The following is a 15810-nucleotide window of genomic DNA, read 5'->3' on the forward strand; positions in this document are numbered from 1 at the left end:
TTGGTTTATTAATGGTCTACAGCCTCTTAAGCAGATGCATATTCATTAGGTAGCCAGCTGTTAGGAGGTTCCCAGATGTCGAATGTAACTCTGTCTTGGAATGTATTTTTTTTCCTTATCATGAAACAAAGTAATTGAGGCTCTATTAAAGAACCAGTTAATTACTAAAGCGGTACCTTATGGCATACTTTGTTTTTATCATTCGAATCTGAGAACTCTTGGGACCCCTAAAAATTTTGGTGAAGAGACAGTATTTAAGAGTCAACTTCTACCTATACACATTTACATATATGTACACACAGATGTTGGGTTGATGCTCAGAAATTCAGACATGTTTACAGTAGAGGAACCAGATCAAGTTTTTTATAGGATACACTTTTAAGGCATTATATCCTTCCTCCGGTCCATCAAGGGAGCTAAGTCCAGAAGGTAACATTTATAAGCCCCATAAATTCATCCAAAGTTAACTTTTTATATTTGTTATATTTATATTCTTTTTATCATAAGCTGCCTTACATTGTTAGGGAATGGCTTTCAAAGTTGTACTCTGCACAAGGGATTTAAAAAAAAAAGTTTTGTCAATTTGTTCCACAAACCTTATTCTGAGAGAGGGATCATTTAAAAAAAACGTTATCATTGGGGCAGCTAGGTGGCGCAGTAGATAAAACCATTTTCTTGAGTCAATTTCTGGCCTCTGAAATATAAGAAGTCTTTTCAACCCAGGGCAGTTACTGCATCTGGGAACCTAATAGGATGATGATCATTTTGTTAAAAACAAATGGCCCCTGGATTCAGGAGGACCTGGGTTCAAATCCAGCCTCAGACATGACACTTGACTAGCTGTGTGACACTGGGCAAGCCACTTAACCCCAATTGCCTCACTAAAAAAAAAATTTTTTTTAATGTTATCAGGAATGGAAGAGCTTTGATTATTGGTAATGAAATAGGGCTTTCAAAGTACCATTTGTAAACAAGACTATCTATAAGGTAGTGTGGTACAGTGGCTAGAATAAAACCAAACTGGATTACTCGCTGTTCCCCAAACTGAGGTTGTCATTGTCTTTGTCCACCTTCAGGCCTTTGCGTGGGTGCTTGCAATTTTTACAATGCCCTCCAACCTCATCTTCTCACTTAGATTCCTCATTTTCCTTAAAGACTCCACTTAGGCACTAGCTTCTAAGGTTAAGCTTCTCCTCATTCCTCAAGGTGTTAGTGCCCTCTCACCTGTGCAAATGTTGTGTCTCCCTGGTAGGATGTAAGCTCCTTGAGGGCAGTGACTAGCTTTCATTTCCCTTAATGGTCCCAGAGTACTTAGCTCAGGGCCTTACATACAGTAAGCACTCAGTAGATTCTTTTTTTTTTTTTTTTTTGGTGAGGCAATTGGGGTTAAGTGACTTGCCCAGGGTCACACAGCTAGTAAGTGTTAAGTGTCTGAGGCCGAATTTGAACTCAGGTCCTCCTGACTCCAGGGCTGGTGCTCTATCCACTGCACCACCTAGCTACCCCACTCAGTAGATTCTTGTTGCGTAAGGCCCAGACTCAAATCTTGCTTCTGATGCTGGCTGTGTGATTGATTGTGGACACGTGCATTACCTCATCACCCTGAGAGTCAGTTCTCTCGTGTGTAAATGGGGATAACTAGAATGTGCTCAGCTCACAAAATTGTTTTAAGGCTGATATGATATGATATATGTAAAACCCTGTCCACTCTAAAGCACTATATGTTAGTTGTTGTTGTTGAGTTGTTTCAAGTTGTGTTTGACTCTCCATTTAGGGTTTTCTTGGCAGAGACACTGGAGTGATTCGCCACTTCCTTCTCCAGCTCATTTTACAGATGAGGAAACTGAGGTAAACAGGGTTAAGTGACACCTAGGATCACACAGCCAGTGTCTGTAGGGGAATTGGAACTTAGGTCCTCCTGACTATTTAGGGCCAGCCCTCTCTCCACTGTGTCACCTAGCTGCCCCATATATATTAGTTATTCTCTCTCAAATCAACAAGCAGACTTTCAAAATCCCTTAAATATTTCAACTCTTGTTTCTATTAAAGAGAAAGCTCTGTTGTGATGAAAAGTTTGCTGTCCATGGGATCACAAGACCTGGGTTCAATTCCCAGCACCACCATTTACTAGCTATGTGACTTTGAACAAATCACTTCAATTCTCTTTCAGTTTTCTCATCTGTAAAATGGGGATAAGCTTCCATAATAATGAAGAAAACACCCTGTGAACAATGAAACGCTCCCTAGAAGTGTGAACCTTTATTGAATGTGAACTCTGACTCCCAGATATTAAATAGACAGGAAGCTCACCTTTTTACATATCTATGTTTCAAATGCAAAAGTCACAGCGCTGGACATTGGCTTTTTAAGAAAAATGTATTACATTTATTACACTAGTATTACATTTATTATGTATTATTACTTGACATTAACCATAGTTCTTCCAATCAATTCTGAATAATTATGATGAAAATTGATTCCAGCAATAAATCTAATTCCACACTTTCTCATCATGTCAAACATTCACCAGTGAAGAGTTTCTGATTAGTTAAGTTATTCTGGGCCAGTATCTATTAATTGGGGATTTTGCTTTCCCTGGGTTTTAGCTACTGCCTTATGGATAAATCATATATTTACACTTCACCAAAATAACCCAAACTGGAATCCTTAATAAACAATGAACCTACTGTTTGTTTGCCTCACAGAACACTGAGCTGGTGACCTTTAGAGAATCCAAATAGTCTATGTGAATAGTTCAGGGCTTACTAAAAACAATGTTAATTTTCAAGCCCTCAGTGAATGTCTACTGAGTGTTGCGCTAGCTCACACTAGATATGAGGGGCTCACACTGGATGTCTGGGGGGTGGCGGTGGGTGGGAATAAATCTCTGTTTTAAAAAAAATTTGTAGTTTTTGATTTGAGATTTCAGATCTCAGGGATGATCATTTTTAGATACAAAATTGACCCCAAACATAATTTCACATCAGAATTATTATGAGAACGATTTTTACAGGTTTAACACATATGTAATATTGTAGAACTTTTTACTGGGTGATCATGATCAAATAAGTCATCACCAACTGGACAGCCAGCTGAGACAAAGACTCATCTATTTATTTATCTGGGCAACTAGGAGGCGCAGGAGATAGAGTACCAGGTCTGGAGTCAGGAAGACTCATATTTCTGCGTTCAGATCTGGCCTCTGATACTTACTAGTTATGTGACCCTGGGCTGGGCAAGCCACTTATCCCTTTTTGCCTTTAGTTTCTTCATCTATAAAATGAGCTGGAGAAGGAAATGGCAAAGAACTCCAGTATCTCTGCCAAGAAAACCTTACATGGCATCACAAAGAGTTGGACATGATTGAAAAATGACTAAACAACAACAATTTATTTACCTATCTAAATCTTATTTTCATTGATATACTTGTTTCCATTATTCTCAAATATATCATTCTCTCTCCCTTAGCTATGGAGCCCTTGTAATAAAGATTTCTTTTTCTTTTCTTTTCTTTTCTTTTTTGCTGGGCAATTGGGGTTAAGTGACTTGCCCAGGGTCACATAGCTAGTAAGTGTTAAGTGTCTGAGGTCGGATTCGAACTCAGGTCCTCCTGAATCCAGGGCCAGTGCTCTAACCTCTGTGCCACCTAGCTGCCCTGTAATAAAGATTTAAAAAGGGGAAAAAAGGTTTAAATTATATACAGCATTCCATACTGTGTTATTTAAATTATTTGTGGCTAGGCCGTGCTTTATAGAATTATTGCTACTTATAAATTAATGGCTATTGCATCTTTTGGGGCAATATTTATTATTAATTAATATTACATATTATGAAAGTATTGACTGTGTGTCTCCCTGACTTCCCCAATAGCCACAGGCTTATAGGCCTAAACAATCACATATCCCTAAGAAACAGCCTTCTGAGCCAAGAGGGCAAGCAGCCAGAGAGCAAGAGAGGAGAAGGCATGTGGAGAGTAAAAAAAGAAACTGACCCTAGTGTAGCCAGGAGTTTTATCCCCCTTATATAGAGGCGGGTCACCATACATTGATCTAAGCTAATTAGTTATAGCATCATTTAGCTCCATTGATTGACATGAATTGAGGGGTGGTCTTAAAGAGGGTAAGTTTTTGTGTCTAGGTGTGTCTTCTCCTAGCTAAACAAAAGAGTCAATCTGCATTCCTTTTGTTCACCTGAACAGGCCAGGCTTCCAGGGGTGAGGGGCAGAGAGCAGCTAAAACTAATGTCTGGGTTTCTCCTAGGAATCCATTATTAATAATTATTTTCTCACAATACCCATAATTCCCCACTTCTTCAAAGAAAGGATGGAGGTACATTTTCTCAATTTCTCTAAAAGCTTATCTTTTTTTAATCGTAAAAGTATTTTATTATTTTCTAGTTACATATAGAGATGGTTTAACATTTGTTTTTGTTTTTGTTTTTTTTTTGGGGGGGGACTGAGAGGCAATTAGGGGTTAAGTGACTTGTCCAGGGTCACACAACACACAGTAAGTGTTAAGTGTCTGAGGCCGGCTTTGAACTCAGGTCCTCCAGAATCCAGGGCCTATCCACTGTGCCACCTGGCTGCCCCTAACATAATTTTTTATAAGATTTCTAGTTCCAAATTTTTCTTTCTCCCTCCCTCCCTTCCTTCCTCCCTCCCCAAGACAGCAAGCAATCTGATATAGGCTATATATGTACAATCACATTAAACATATTTCTGCATTAGTCATGCTGTGAAAGAAGAATCAGAACAAAAGGGAAAAACCTCAAAAAAGAAAAACAAAAAAAAGTAGAAACAGTATGGTTTAGTCTGCATCTAGATTCCACAGTTCTTTTCTCTGGATTTGGAGAACATTTTCCATCATGAGTTCTTTGGAACTATCTTGGACCATTCATTGTATTGCTGAGAAGAGTCAAGTCTATCACAGTTGATCATCACATAATGTTGTTGATACTGTGTAGAACGTTCTCCTGGTTCTGCTCATCTCAGCATCAGTTCATGTAAGTCCTTCCAGGTTTCTCTGAAACCTGCCTGCTCATCATTTCTTATAGCACATTAGTATTCCATTACATTCATATACCACAACTTGTTCAGGCCATTCCCCTATTGATGGGCATCCCTTCAATTTCCAATTCCTTGCCACCACAAAAAGAGCAGCTATAAATATTTTTGTACATGTGAGTCCTTTTCCCTTTTTTATGATCTCTTTGGGATAAAGACCTAATAGTGGTATTGCTGGTTAAAGGGTATGCATAGTTTTATAACCCTTTGGGCATAGTTTCAAATTGCTCTCCAGAATGGTTGGATCAGTTCACAGCCCCACCAACAATGCATCAGGGTTCCATTTTTTCCACAGCTTCTCCAACATTTATTATTTTCCTTTTTTGTCATATTAACCAATCAGATAGGTGTGAGGTGTTTTAATTTAGTTGTTTTCATTTAAAAATTATCTTTTTAAATGCTAATATTCTTCCACTGTTGTTGCCTAGCTATGAGTTATAGGACAGTATAGTCCAAGGATCACTCAAAGAAAAATGAAGAGGCACAATGGGGTGTGAGCAATCTGCCACACACTAAATTATGAAGAAATTGTTTAAAGGATGTGATCAAAGAAATGTATGAGTGAAAAAGATTGGCTGATCATATGGCAAGAGCAAGGATTGATCAATGGATAGTCCATATGCTCCATTGGTATCAAGAAAAAGTGACGGGGGCAGCTAGGTGGTATAGTGGATAGAGCACCGGCCCTGGAGTCAGGAGTACCTGAGTTCAAATCCTGCCTCAGACACTTAACACACATTTACTAGCTGTGTGACCCTGGGCAAGTCACTTAACCTCCCAAAAAAGTGATGACTCCTACAAACTGAGTAGACCTCTGCATCAAGGAAGAATGTAGACAAAAGCTACACAGGATAGGTGGTCATGGCTGGAGATCTGCATCCTTGGAAATGTAACGATTGGAATAATGCCACCTGCTGGATACTTACTGTAGAAGAGTTCTGCCCATGAAGCGAAGGTCTTTGAGGGCAAGACCAGGAGTCTTTTCTTTGGTATCAGGAAGTGACGCGGACTAGTGGGAGGAGGAAGGAGGAGACTGGGGGCTCTTTCCTCTGGACTCTGGTGGAGAGCGGAGCTAGAAATGTGCTCTCCCTTTAATAGATAGGAATCTAGGCCTTTTTCTCTCTCTTTACCAAAATTCTTATTCTCCTTAATAAATGCTTAAAAGTCTAACTCTTGCTAAAGCTTATAATTTATTGGCGACCACTCATTAGATATTTTAGACAGTTTAGCTAGAATTTTAACCCTTAACAGAAAGAATATCCCCATTGAGGAAATGACAGATCCATTTGAGTAACCTTTTACTGTTGTGGTTGTTGTTTTAGGTAAAAGTCAAGGACATAGTTATGTGCATGAAAAATTTACACAAAAGCAAGCCCTTCTGTCAAAATGAGGTGTAACCAAATGTTCCATCCAGCTGTGGAAGCATGCAGTGGTACTTTTTCATGATAGCAAAGTGCCTTCTGTAGGACCATAAGGAATTAGAAGTAGCAGGAATCTTTTAAAGATAATCTGGTTCAGAGATTTTCAACCTTTTTTGGGGTCATGGATCCTTTGGGTGACCCCTTTTCAAAACAATTTTAAATGTGTAAAATATATAGGATGATAAAAGACATCAATTATATTACAGTATTTATCAAAAAATATTTTTTAAAAGTTCACAGACCGAAAGTTAAGAACATCCTCATTTCATGCTGAAGAGTCTAAAGAGTTGAAGGGTGAAGAGGGCAAGTCTTTTGCCCAAAGGTGACAAAATATGTACAGTGTTTCAGTTCAAATGTGTTGCCCCTAAATGCTCTGTTTCACCACTCTGCCTTAACTTATGCATATTATTGTACTGAACAGTACCTGATGTGCATTTTAAGAATGCCACAACCTATCAATCTGTGCTTCAGTTTTCCCTCCTGTAAAATTGTTATTTAGTCATTTCCAGTGACCCCACTTGGGGTTTTCTTGGCAGAGATACTGGGGTGGTTTGTCATTTCCTTCTCCAGCTCATTTTACACATGAGGAGACTGAGGCAAACAGGATTTAAATGAGGTCATAGAGAGTCAGACATGACTGAAAAATGATTGAACAAATTCTTAACTTCAAGTCTAGCACCTTATCTATCTGAACTTAGGAATCAGCAGATCACTGAATCAGAGTTGCAAGAAGGTACTTTCAAAAACATTTAGTCCAATTTCTTCCTTTTTCAAATGAGGAAGCAGGTCAGGGAGAAGAGAATTTCTCAGGGCCACACAGGTAGTAAGAGCTGGGAAATGAACTGAGGATCTCTGACTTCACACCCAGCCTTCCTTTCACTGAGTTCCTTTAACTGCATTTCTTTCTCTAAATCCAGTCTAGTGTAGACTCCTAAGAGCCACTTATCTGAACCATGAATCCCTTCTTTGATAATGACCAATGAAAAGATTAAATGCTGTGGGGTGGGGGTGGGGGGACGGGTCAGGTATCCTTTCTGTATCTTCTCAACACCTTCCCACAATGAACACTGAATGTTAGCAAACTAATAAAATGGTGGGCCATGGCCCAGTTACAATGTACTGCACATAATATGCAGTTAATGTGGTTACTGAATGAAAGAATTCTCACATATTTCCCCAAATAAGATAAGGTAGAATGTTGGCTTTGATTCTCCCCCACCCCCCACCCCGTAAGTGTAAGGAAAAAAAAAAGTGTGCCAGGTGCTAGTAGGCAGTTGTCACCCACTTCAAAGACACTTCTGCAAAATTAAAATGGAAGTCTTTCAGGTTAATTATGTCTATGTCTTCCAGGGTGTTCTTTAGAGAACACACCGCTCAAGGATCACTGTATGAATGCTGATGTCCTGGTTTTTTAGATACCCCTCATTAACAAGTGTTGCTCATCGAAGATATTCATATTGTAATACAAAGCACAAGAATTTCCTTAAAGCTGTCAGGCTTCCCTTGGAAAACAGTGGGCACCTTTCAGAATTGACCCAGGTTTCCTCTCTGGCCCCAGGACAAATCATCAAACTGGAATGAAAAACAGATATTCAGAATTTTCCAGTTCACCAATATGTGAATATTAGTTCATTTAAAAGCCAAGGTGGTTCAGACACTTTCTCCCTCAATCCCTCAAAGCCAGTGAGGAATCATTATTCCATGATCAGGGGTCATCAAAGCCCTACTGAGTATGTCATTGCAATGGAGAGAAGGTGATTGGCTGAATCTCCAAGGATTAGGTCAGCAGAATCCATGTTCTGACAGGATCTACTAAGGTGCAGAACTTTTGAGTACAAGCCCAGAGACTGATTTCCAGTGGACTAGTCTGGCTAAGTCTGAGGAGGCTCATCACCTGTCTCATGTGATGGATTCTTTTCTGCTACATAAATTTCCCAAGACCACTGAGTAAGGTACAGAGTAGTGACCTGTGTTAATAAAGGGAGTGTCTATCGTTATTAAATCATAGAACTTTGAAACATTTGAGTCTATCATTCATTTATCTATCATGTGTCAGCTGAAACAAAATCCTTAAATCCATGAGCAAAACCCACTAGTTTTCAAAAATCAGGAACGATTTAAGTTTTGATATTCAGTACCTAGACAGGAATTCCACATTCCTGAGCCTAAGGGGTCTGAACAGAACAATTCACCTAATGTACACCAAGTCAGGAACAGCAAGGTGGTGAAGGGGATAGTGATCTGCCCTGGGGGCAGGAAGACTCATCTTCCTGAATTCAAAATTTGGTCTCAGACACTTACTAGCTGTGTAACCCTGGGCAAGTCACTTAACCCTGTTTGCTTCTGTTCCTCATCTGTAAAATGAGCTGGAGAAGGAAATGGCAAACCAAATGTGGTCGTGAAGAATAGGACATGACAAACGACTCAACAGCCCCAATTCAAGAAATTCTGAATCATGTAAGGGTTTAATTTTGTTCCCCAAAACCCAAATCAGGAGCAGCTAGGTGGCACAGTGGATAAAGCATGGGCCCTGAATTCAGGAGGACCTGAGTTCAAATTCAGCCTCAGAAAATTGACATTTACTAGCTGTTTGACCCTGGGCAAGTCACTTAACCCCCATTGCCCTGCAAAACAAAACAAACAAACAAAAAACCCCAACTCAGCTGAGGTAAAACAGAATCTGGTTTCTTATTAATTGATCATTCCCTATATGCAAGTATATCCAATGTCTTCGCAATAATATGAACTTAAGGTGTATTAAGCAGTGACAGAATATTATAGTAACTACAAATCTTGTTTAGCTAGGATATTGAGTGTTTAAAACACACAGGAAATAGACATAGGTAGATCTTAGCTGGAGAAGGAAATGGCAAATCGCTCCTGTATCCTTGCCAAGAAAAGCCCAAATGGGGACACATGGACAAATGCTGAACAACAGAAGATCTTAGTTAACAAACATTTCCATCAGATAGGGAACTTTAACTTTTTACAATCAAGTACTTAAGGCTTATTTAACAAAGTATTAGCTTTTTTACATCATTCTTTCACATTACAAAATACTTTACTCACAAAACTGGCAGTGGCAGGGATGATGATGATAAATACAACTTGTTAGAAAACCCCAGTTCTTTCACATCACTTGCTCAATTAGAGATGAAACAGACAGATGGAAGAGTAGCGATGATTAATTCCAAATGAAGATTCTTTAAAAAAAAAATCATTTAAGAAACAGAAACTTTTTATAGTAAATATTTTTAACATGGAAAATTTATGAGGTGGTTGGGTGGCACAGTAGACAAAATGTGGAAAGATCTGAACTCAGAAAGACCAGAGTTCAAATCCTGCCTCAGAGATTTATTAGCTGTATGACCCTGGGTAAGTCATTTGGCTTAATGAAAGGCTATTGTCTGGGATGAGATTCAATCCCAGATCATCTGGCTGTTATGATTAATTTGTATTTCACTACAATATATTGTATATATTTATTATATAAATATATACAAATAAATGTTGTATAAACATATTGCTGGGGCAGCTAGATGGCACAGTGGATAGAGCACCGGCCCTGGAGTCAGGAGTACCTGAGTTCAAATCCGGCCTCAGACACTAGCTGTGTGACCATGGGCAAGTCGCTTAATTGCCTCACTTAAATACACATATATATATAGCCTTTCAATAATGTTTCTCAGCTAGGGAATCATTAAGTCTTTAAAAATGTTTTATTGATGTCTTATTTTTTTCACATCACCGCTTTCCTCCAGTATCAGTCCTCCACCTCCCAGAAAGGCATTTCATATAATAGAATTTTTCTAACGATAAAGAGGAAATCAGCACTAACCAATCAATACAATGAAAAAGTCTGAAAACGTGCAATGTACACTAATGGCCCTCCCACCTCTGCAAAAGTATGGAATAAGAGTATCTTATCTTTCTTCAAGACAAGCTTGTTCTTTGTGGTTTTGCAATATTGACTTTTTTTGTTTTGGTGCTTCTTTCCATTTATGTTGTAGTCATTGCATATATTGTTTTCTTGGCTGTGCTTACTTCCTGTTACCAGTTCATGTAGATCTTTCCATGCTTCTTTATTCATCACATATATAATTTTTTATAGCACAGTTATATTTCATTGTAATGTACCACAATTTGTTTAGCCATTCTCCAATCAATAGACTTCTACTTTGTTTCTAATTCTTTGCTATCACAAAAAGTGCTGGGGCATATTTTGGTGTACCTGAGAACTTTCTTCTTATCAATAACATGTGCCAAGTAATAGAATCTCTGAATCAAAGGGTATAGATATTTTCATCACTTTATTTAGGAATTATCTGCACAATTCCAAATGATTTCACTGATTCACAGCTCCCCACAACCCCTCTAACATCGACTCTTCTGTCATCTTTGTCAATTTGCAGGATATGAGGCGAAACACTAGGGTTGTTTTTTCATCTTTTTATTATTGATTTGGAGCATTCTTTCGTGTGACTGTTAATGGTCTACAATTCCATGAATGAACTTTGTCCCTATCCTTCACTCTTTATCTGTTGGAGAATAGCTATTAAGTCTTATATCCATATTTGGATACCAAACTACTAAGTCTTAAAGTCAGCTCTCTTGCTCCTTAAGTCTTTTATGTTGTTTTGTTTTTGTTTTTTTTGAGGGGCAATGAGGGTTAAGTGACTTGCCCAGAGTCACACAGCTAGTAAATGTTAAGTGTCTGAGGTTGGATTTGAACTCAGGTCCTCCTGAATCGAGGTCTGATGCTTTATCCACTGCACCACCTAGCTGCCCGTCTTTCATGTATTTGATAAATAGATTTGGTTGGAGTTTTATATCAATATCTACTGGGATATTAACTAGGAAAATACTGGTCAACAAGACTGAAACCAATAGAAAGAAATAAATGTTGGCTGGGGTATAATTCCTAAAGGATGAGTTTATTCCAAGTTCTGAAAATCTGCAAGTGGAAACTCCCTTAGGTAGCATGTCCCTTGCTTCACATTGGCATTTAGTTTCTTGGCCCATTAAAAAAAAAAAAGTGAGTTTAAGATCAGTGAAAGCATGGTAGTTGAAATTCAATTAGGCCTCCACCTGTTGCAGCCTTCAATTGATAAGAACCCTTTGGAGATACGCCATTAAAGAAAAGATAAATCAAAACAAACATAAATCAGTGGTTTGTTGAAAACAACCCACCAAATTACCACCAGATTAGATCTGGGGCTTTGCTGAAAACTAAACATAAGATCTCTAGACCTTGTATGTAAGTCACTCTGGATCATCAGAGTTAATTGCATTCAGTATACCATCTTTACCAAAGAAGCCAGGTGTACCAATACATTTAAAGAGATGGCCAGGGGGCAGCTAGGTGGCCCAGTAGATAAAGCACCAGCACTGAATTCAGGAGGACCTGAGTTCAAATTTGACCTGACACTTGACACTTACTAGCTGTGTGACCCTGGGCAAGTCACTTAATCCTCACTGCCCCACAAAAAATAAATAAAAAAGATGGCCAGAAGACCTGTGTGAAGGTACTATTTCCTTCACTTAGGAATTATATGAGGTCCTCATTTGTAAAATGGGGACAATGAAAATCTCATTACCTACATCAAAGAGGTATGAGGGAAGCACTGTGTAAACTGAAGTTCTATATAAACATGACCTATTATTGAAAAATAAAGGTCAACCTTTAGTTAGAAAATACAATGAACTATTTTGTTTGATGCATTTTTTAGAACAAAAAAACCTCCTACAAGATGTAGGACACAATCAAGATACAAAATTGGAAAGACCTGGAGTGAGAAGTAAGCTCAAAACATGGTTCTGCTACTGAATATTATTTCATTTGGTCTTCACAACAACCCTGCGAGGTAGATGCTGTTATTAACCTTCTTTTACAGATAAGGAAAATGAGGCAAACAGAGGTTAAGTGACTTGCCCAGGGTCATGCGGCTAGTCTGAAGTTAAATTTGAACTCAGGTAGTTCCATAGTACAGTACTCTGAAGAATTCTGGTTACTGAAAACAAGTAGGAAGTGGTCTATAAAGAGTAAACTAAAGTAAGGAAAATTTTAACTCCTTGTATGAAAGCTAATAAAAACTTATGGCTTTTTTTTTTTTTTAGTGAGGCAATTGGGGTTAAGCGACTTGCCCAGGGTCACACAGCTAGTAAGTGTTAAGTGTCTGAGGCCGGATTTGAACTCAGGTCCTCCCGAATCCAGGGCCGGTGCTCTATCCACTGCGCCACTTAGCTGCCCCAAAACTTATGGCTTTTTAAGTCTGGAAACAACTCTGAACAAAGACAAAGCATAAATAGGGTCAATAAAATGAACATAGATTTATTCAATTGAAAGTACTTCTTAAAGCAGGTATTCAGTTTATTTATTACTTCAAGAAGTTGTAGAAGATGAAAGGAAAAACATTCAGGAAAGATTTCTTGAAATACACAGAAATTTTGAAATGAAAAGGATAAACTTCAGTCTGTCCAGTTCACTCCCTCATTTTACAGGAACCACACCCAGAGTTGATCTAGCCCTTTCTACATCTTGAGAAATTCTAAGAATGTAGATTTATAATTTGAAGCTAGTGATTTCTGTTGGAAATTTGGGCGAAGGGTGAGAATGTGCTCAACCTTTTAAGGTTGGTAACAGGGAAGACAAGCCACCAAATAGTTCTTGGTGCCAATTTCAGAAAGAATGCTAGATTGTATAGATTATGAAGTTTGACCCCATGTGGTAATTATTGTCTTGTAGGGCCAATAACATTTAAGAAAAAAATAAGGTGTAGAAAGCCAGCAACAGTGTTTTCATGTTCATAAAAACTGAAATGTGAGATGTGTCTACTTCTGGACTCAGGACAGGTCTTTTAGAAAGCCATGGCACATTTTTTCCCCAAATCAATTAAACCTGACTTTTGGGTATGAGATATCTGGGAATAAAAACTTAACTTACTTCCTCTGAAAACTGCATACTCCTGAAGGTTGGAGGTGTAATAATTGTCAATCTAAAGCAACCCCCCCCCAAACAAAAACATGGATTTCTCAACCCTCCCCCACAATTTATGGATTTAAAAAAAAAAATCAGCAATGTGTTCTCCTGTCCTACCATTAGAGCCTGGCTTGATTACTTTGAAGTAACAACACTTGAAAGCTCCTATTCTTTGAAACTAATTTAAACACACTGAATTGTTGAAAGATTAAAAACCGCAGTCAGCTAATTACACTCTCTCTCATCTCTTATTCAGCAAATGAATCACTTTTCATTACCACTTAGCTGAAGTACATGAATTTCTGCCTAATTAGAAATGTTGTAGATGGAGCATTAGCAAGACTGGAGCAGGTCAGGATATCTTTGCTGCTTCATTTTTAATTCCTAACAGTGGAGTAAGATAGGAAAGGATGGAGAGAAGTCATTAAACAATTTTAAATTATTTATAAAAATTACTTTGCCCAAATTATAATTATTTTTTCCCCAAACAGTCTCAAATGTCAAACAGAATGAAGGAAAAAGCGGTTCAACGATGATTTTAATGAATATTTTAATGTTATGTATAACAGAACATTATGAATACAATGGGAACAAAGTTTTATCAATTTAATAAAAAAGAAATCCAACATAAAGAGGGGAAGTAATAATTTGATACCTATATTATAGTGTTTATTTTCAATATTATTATTCCCAACTTGTGGGTAAAACAATTCATTTTGCATTCCAAACTCTAGAATCATGATTTTCATGTGATCTTAATGCAGAATCATAGCAGGAAAACAAAAATGTTTTTTAATTAATTTCCTTTATTTTCCATTAAATCAATAAAATCTTTGACTGCTACAGGTCTCCTTTAATAATATATTTTAAACTCCCGCTACTGGAACCACAGCTTGCAAAGGCCATATTTACACCAACAAAACAAAACAAAACCAAAACCAAGTATAAAATCTAAAAACCAACACTGTTGGGTTTAAACATTTATATTTAACTTAAAAATGTATTAAGGCTTTTTACCTTATTTTTTGAAAAGATGCCAAAAAAAATAAACATTTTTGCTCTTTGACTTTTGCTGTTAACCAATGGCTATGGGGATAAACACAGAAAGAAGTCTTGCCCATCAATCATTACAAATTGTAAAGAATGCCTGCTAAAAATAAAAGATGCTGGAGATCTTTTTGGAAAGGAAACCATACAACAGCCCCAGATAAGGCATTTCTCCCAGTTCTCCACTGAATGATAATCATAGTGGGAGAAATGGGAGAAGCCCCTTCCATACCTATCACCAATTGCTTCAAAAGATTTTGTTATAATAAAAATTTGGATAGTATAGCAGTGTGCCTGGAACATTAGCAAAAGTATATACATTCCAGTTACCTCTGATTTAGCCATAATCACATATGTAAGCCTTTTTTGGACAAAAATAGATATTTTTATAAAAAACAGATTATCAGACTTGAATGACTTCGACTATGGACTCAAGAGTGGTAGTAAAAGCAATGGGTCCAATTATGACAAGGCGATTCAGGGACAGAAAAATCAAGTTCATCAGGTAAAAGAAAAAGTACAAAATTAGAGATTCAGACAGATCTGTTCAGCCCTATTTCAGTCTTTGCACAAATTACGATGAAATTGCTTATTTAATTTATAAAGGCTTTTGATGGTCTCACTACAAAACATGGTCTAGGCTCATTGGAAAAAATAATTATACTGCCTCGTCTGAAGTGCCCTGGCCTGTCCATCTGGAACACTAGATATTTCACTTTTACAAAAAAGCCTTTTTGGTTTTTTTATGCAGGTTCATTTTTAGTATTTGATAAAGAAAAGGGTACTGATCAGCATTTTCCACCCCAACATCACCTCTCTCTGCAGCTAAAAATCCTTCATTCAATCTGGTTCTTTATAGACTCTTATTTGCTAAAGTTGGCAAAGTTTGCAAAGGCATCTTGCTTGGGTTGTACAGTTCCAGAAGCCATGGCTAGACTGGGCACTCCCATGCCCATTGTGCCTGTCAATCCCAGCCCCGCAGTTGGCATTCCCATGTTCACATTCATTCCCATCATTCCCTGGTTCATCATAGGAGTATTTCCAAGAGAGGCAATGCCCATTGTGCCAGTCATCACATTAGGCATGCCCACAGGCATGGTTCCCCCCATCAATGTATTGGTCTGAGGCCGGACAGGGATCATATTCGGTGGTGAGCTTAGGTTCACGGCTCCAAAACTTTGCGTCATCACATTCATAGGCTGTTGCATATCTATGGGAAGAAAGAAAAATTTATCAACTTAAAGTCTCACACAGAAAGAAGCAGAGTGGGAGGTGCTAAGGAAAAAAAGATATAATTTTCT

The 15810-nt window shown here is 38.0% G+C and overlaps 1 protein-coding gene across 2 annotated transcripts in view; it reads right to left on the reverse strand.

Moving 5' to 3' along the window:
- Nucleotides 1-14271: 14271 nt before the first annotated feature.
- CLINT1 (clathrin interactor 1) overlaps nt 14272-15810 on the reverse strand; it is a 69710-nt gene continuing 68171 nt past the window's right edge. For both annotated transcript variants that reach the window (XM_043984987.1, XM_043984985.1), the window contains exon 12: nt 14272-15719. In XM_043984987.1, coding sequence (XP_043840922.1) covers nt 15373-15719 — 347 coding nt within the window. In that variant the 3' untranslated portion in view covers nt 14272-15372. The remainder of the gene's footprint in view (nt 15720-15810) is intronic.

The sequence above is a fragment of the Dromiciops gliroides genome, chromosome 2 (genome assembly GCF_019393635.1).
Source record: "Dromiciops gliroides isolate mDroGli1 chromosome 2, mDroGli1.pri, whole genome shotgun sequence".
In the NCBI taxonomy this organism is placed as follows: domain Eukaryota; kingdom Metazoa; phylum Chordata; class Mammalia; order Microbiotheria; family Microbiotheriidae; genus Dromiciops; species Dromiciops gliroides.